The 4,988-nt window shown below is 36.8% G+C and overlaps 1 protein-coding gene across 1 annotated transcript; it reads right to left on the bottom strand.

Annotated features, from left to right (window-relative positions):
• Positions 1-272: 272 nt before the first annotated feature.
• LOC124627832 (extracellular calcium-sensing receptor-like) lies at positions 273-3,675 on the bottom strand. The gene is made up of 6 exons (XM_047154580.2): positions 3,461-3,675; positions 3,043-3,334; positions 2,101-2,892; positions 1,708-1,935; positions 1,395-1,518; positions 273-1,180 (listed from the first exon to the last, which is right to left on the bottom strand). Exons 1-6 carry the CDS (start codon positions 3,673-3,675, stop codon positions 273-275), a joined length of 2,559 nt encoding a protein of 852 aa, XP_047010536.1.
• Between the last annotated feature and the right edge of the window lie 1,313 nt (positions 3,676-4,988).

The following is a 4,988-nucleotide window of genomic DNA, read 5'->3' as shown; positions in this document are numbered from 1 at the left end:
AGAAAACTGATTTATGTAAGAGCCACTGGGAGTGGAAATGGTAATCTTTATTTGTATGTTTTCATTGTAGGCCAACATCTTTAGAAAATAGTGTTTTACAGAGGAAAATTATTAATTCAAATAGAAGGTCAAGATCATCTTTCTATTAAATGTAATTTTTAAATTTGATTTTCTGTCCAATGTTCTAAAATATGGTTGTACGATTCAGTGAGCTATATATGTTTTGGGGCCATAGTAATTACGTATATATGATGATAATAATGGACATTAGCTCAGTTAATAGACACCTTCCCCATTATTTGTTTTTTGGTGTTCTTCTCTGGTTTCAGTATGATTATATAACACTTTGGTAGAAATATACAAAACAGCAAGCCAAAGCTTGATGCTAAAATTGCAAATATCTCCACAGCTACAGTGAATTTTCCAGGAGAACTCACATAAGCTGGAATAAAAGTTATCCAAACTGCACAGAACATTAGCATACTGAATGTAATGAATTTAGCTTCATTAAAATTATCAGGCAACTTTCGGGCGAGGAAAGCCAGAACAAAACATAAAAGAGCCAGAATGCCTATATAACCAAGCACAGCCCAGAAACCTAAGTTTGAGCCCAAATGGCATTCTAGAATGATCTTTTCCTTGTAGTGCTTTAGATTTTTGAAGGGGAAAGGGGGGGATATTGCTAACCAAAGTACACAAATAAGGAACTGTATAAGAGTGAAGACAAGAACACTGAGTCTCTGTTGTGGAGGTCCAAACCATTTCATGACATTACTACCTGGAAGTGTGGCCCTGAAGGCCATTAACACCACTATTGTCTTTCCCAGAACACAGGAAATGCATAGGACAAATGTAATCCCAAATGCTGTGTGGCGCAGCATACAGGACCACTCAGAAGGCCGGCCAATGAAAGTAAGTGAACAAAGGAAACATAGCGTCAGAGAGAATAGCAGTAGAAAGCTGAGTTCAGAGTTGTTTGCTTTGACTATTGGCGTATTTTTATATTTATAGAATACGATTGCTATTACCATTGTCATTAAAGCACCAATAATGGACACTGCTGTTAGCAAAATCCCCATAGTTTCTTCATAGGACAGATATTCAATTTCCTTCTTTACACATTCAACTTTGTCTGCATTTGACCAGGAATCTTGCTGGCATTGTTCACATTTAATTGAATCTGACACACACACACACACACACACACACACACACACACACACACACACACACACACACACACACACAGAGAGAGAGAGAGAGAGAGAGAGAGAGAGAGAGAGAGAGAGAGGTTGCTGTTACATGTATCATTAGAATATATTACTATATATTTAGATATAGTGTTTTAAAAGGCAATATTAGATTTTACTCTTTTTTTAAAGGCATTTTTGTACCTGTGATATTACTGATCTCTCCAGCAGCACATGGTATGCAATCAAAACAACAGATAGGCTTTCCTTTCTGTACAGCTTTCCTTGTACCAGGGAGGCAACTCTCACTGCATATGGATTTTGGCATCTATCACCAAGGCAAATGTTTAATTTAATTAAGTATTTTCTTAAATGCCTTTTCCATTAAACATTATTTAAGTGTTAAAAACATATATACCATGTGCACAAAAGTTACAACTGAACTGAGTAACTGAAGAACACAATTTAAAAACACATTGTTACAGAATGCAAGCCACATATTTCCTCAAATACTTACTTGATTTTTATTTTGTGCCCAGACAATGGAGGCCATATTTACCGCTAAACGATCTTCAGCAGCAACAGAGGAGTCATAAAGTCCAACTGTGACAAATTCATATTGGTGTTCCTTATTTTTTTGCCAATTTATTATTTCATATTTTGCTGGAGGATCACCATTTTTATCAAAATAAACATCTTCACCTTCCTTGGTTTTGAAACGTACCTTTTTGAGGTGTTCTAGAAACTGATGGGGGGAAAATAGGAAATTCCATGTTAAATTGAATTCAATTATTGGAAAAAATGCATTTCAAAATACACATTTTGCCTACTATTATAATATACATGAGTATCACAATCAAAGCACTATGGCCTAAATTCAAAAATGTGCCTTGAAAATTCTTTAACTCACTGTGAATGGATCAGGCTGCATCTTTGTAAGACATGTTTGTTTGCAGCCAAGAAGTTCATGTAGTGTATGGGCAATGGCATACACTCCTTTATACACATTACTGAAAATAGGCATCATGGACATGTCAGTGAAGGTGTTTTCAATGTCAGACAGTTTCTCTTCACCTGTGCACACTGGTATGTCCCCTGAATTATTCTGTATTCCATATTTACAAGTAAACATCTCTTCCCAGAATTTCATAAAAATTGCACTGCCTGCAGATTTTAATGGTTTTACATCTAGAATGAAGTCCTTCAGACCTGTTACTGTTGTTTTTGGAATAGCTAGCCCTATGGCTCCTTGCAGTATGTTGTACTTGTCCAATGTGACCGCCACTGGATCAGCAATCCATCCCTCAGTTCCCACCCACTGGTATCCAGTGATGTTGTGTTCAGAAAATACATGAAGCAAAATCTCCAGGTCCCAGGGAGTAACAAATCCCACTATCACCCGTGAAGTGGAGCTTTTAATTTGCTCAACGATTCTCAACACTTTTTCTTGTGAGTAGGTTCTAAAAAATGGAAGGGAATATTCCAAGCATATGCCCAGCTCCTCTGCAATTTTAGTAAATGCGGCCATCCCATTATTTCCATAGTCATCATCTCTTCTTATTGCTCCCACCCAGGTCCAGCCAAAGTGCTTGACCATCTCTGCAAGTGCTATGGTCTGGTAATAATCACTGGGAATAGTGCGCAGGAATGAGGGATATTTCCTTTTATCACTCAGGCACTCACATGTAGAATAATAACTGATCTAAAATGAGATTAGATTCAGAAATAAGAGTCAGTCAGTATTTTTCAGACTTTCACACGTTATTAGCTTTAAATGAGTTATAAAATACCATTCTTACATTTAATGTTATAAATGCCATATTATTAAAAAAAGATATTAATATTGTCTTACTAAGGGCATGCTGAACGGTCCAATACTCTTTGCTATAGCCATAGACACAGATGAGTATGTCTCTCCTATTATGGCTTGCACCTGGGCTGGCTTTGTGCAGGTCTGGTCTGAGATGGAGTTCTCATTTCCATTCAGAAGTGTCATCGCTACTTTCACCCCCAGTGATGCAGAACCACAGGTGTCATAGATTTTGTAGCCCAGTGAGACCCCAGGCAGTAGAGATGAACTGTTGTTGATCTCCTCTATTGCAAAGATCAAGGTCTGTGAATACTGCAGGGCTCTAAATTCCAGACTTGTTAAATAAAATCAAATAGAAATACACTTTATTCAGTATATCATAAGTGTTCGCATTATTAGCAATTGTTTGATAATAATTAGTTGTATTATTCCACTTAATGTTCACATTAACATTACTTACCTCATGCAGTTCATTGCAGGTGGCATGACCGAATAGGATGAGTTTGTGATCTCCCATTTACTATGGAAAGGGAAAATTGCTCCAACTATGATATCACCATGCTTCCATAGTTGTGGGTATGTAGACTCTCCACGCACACTGCAATAATTTTCCTGGGCCCTGGAAGAATTGATGATGGCCATTACTATATGAAAGAGAGTAAAGACTGACTCCATTTATCAATCCCACTCTAGTACCTCTACAGAAGAGATAATGAGGGAGAAATAATAATGAATGTGCCCTTGGTCTGATCTGTCGGCTCACTGAACAGTAATAATCTATGGTATTTATATATCCATGGTAAATTTACATATATATATACACAGCCACAGGAGGTGTGACATGTTTCTAATCTGAATGAAATGGGCCTTGATGTCATTTAGCCTGTTTTTCCTCTGAGTATTTTTTTCTTTCTTTGTGAGGTTTTCTGTGTGTTTTTTTTTTTTATTTTGTTTTTATTAAACATTTATTGTGGGTATACATATATAACCTATGTAACATATACATATTTGACATTTATGAAAGATATATTGTCCTGGGTCAGAAATCTCTCTCTCTCTCTCTCTCTCTCTCTCTCTCTCTCTCTCTCTCTCTCTCTCTCTCTCTCTCTCTCTCTCTCTCTTTCTCTCTCTCACACACACACAAACACACTAACACTGTGTATGTATATACAGTGTGTATATATTACATATTATAATATTACATATCTGAGTGGCAAAAGGATGTGGAAATTTCTGAGGACCTCAGAAAAAGAGTTGTTGATCCTCATTAGGCTGGAAAAGAATGAGAAATAGAACAAAGTAATTCATCTTAAGGAGCCAATACTAGAATTTTATACTGCGGTCTTGCAGGTTGTTTTTGTTTTTAAAGGAAAGAAGACTTGGCAGAGATTATTTTGATGGGCTATTAAGGCAGACAAGGAGGTGTCAATGTGCAGAATAGAAATAAATGGTGCAGCCTGCAGCATCATACATGAGACAAAAGACGAAATGGTCACAATTCCACCTCACACCCAGTGAATGGGTGGAAAGAGATCGACTTATCCAACTTCTCCAAAACAGACGACTGACTTCTGTCCATCTTGTATGTCCACGGAACAAAACTGCAATTACTGGAAAAATTATTCGATTAAAATAATTCTGATACTAATTACTGTATACTCTGCAAATTATATTTAATAAAAGCTTAATTAATTAATGATTAATAATATATTTTGTAATTTATTAATTGGCCCTGCCTGTCTGTGCTTTGATTTATGCTGTGGATTATGATGATGTATTTTGAGTCTGTCAGGATATGCTGTGTTATTGCAACCAACTTTAATTTTGCACACATCCACAATTGACCACTGCTCCCTAATCACTGTACTCCTGCTGGCCCTGTATTCCACCAGTGAACATTATCAAGCCATTTTGCCATTGTCTTTGCCAATCATTTATGAAGCTTAGATTCTTGCCTCTGTGTTGTGTGCATGGAGTTTGCGTGTTCT

Source organism: Ictalurus punctatus, chromosome 4 (genome assembly GCF_001660625.3).
Source record: "Ictalurus punctatus breed USDA103 chromosome 4, Coco_2.0, whole genome shotgun sequence".
NCBI classification, from domain to species: domain Eukaryota; kingdom Metazoa; phylum Chordata; class Actinopteri; order Siluriformes; family Ictaluridae; genus Ictalurus; species Ictalurus punctatus.
Note: the sequence above shows the minus strand (reverse complement) of the source record. Positions and strands in the feature narration are given on the sequence as shown.

Bases quoted from the DNA above. Each gene is read 5' to 3' on its own strand.
- LOC124627832 (XM_047154580.2), bottom strand. From the start codon at position 3,675: ATGGAGTCAGTCTTTACTCTCTTTCATATAGTAATGGCCATCATCAAT. The intron at 1,936-2,100 runs GTGAGTTAAAGA...TCCCCCCATCAG, and splicing joins TGCAGCCTGATCCATTCACA to TTTCTAGAACACCTCAAAAA. The intron at 1,519-1,707 runs GTAAGTATTTGA...CCTTGGTGATAG, and splicing joins GGGCACAAAATAAAAATCAA to ATGCCAAAATCCATATGCAG.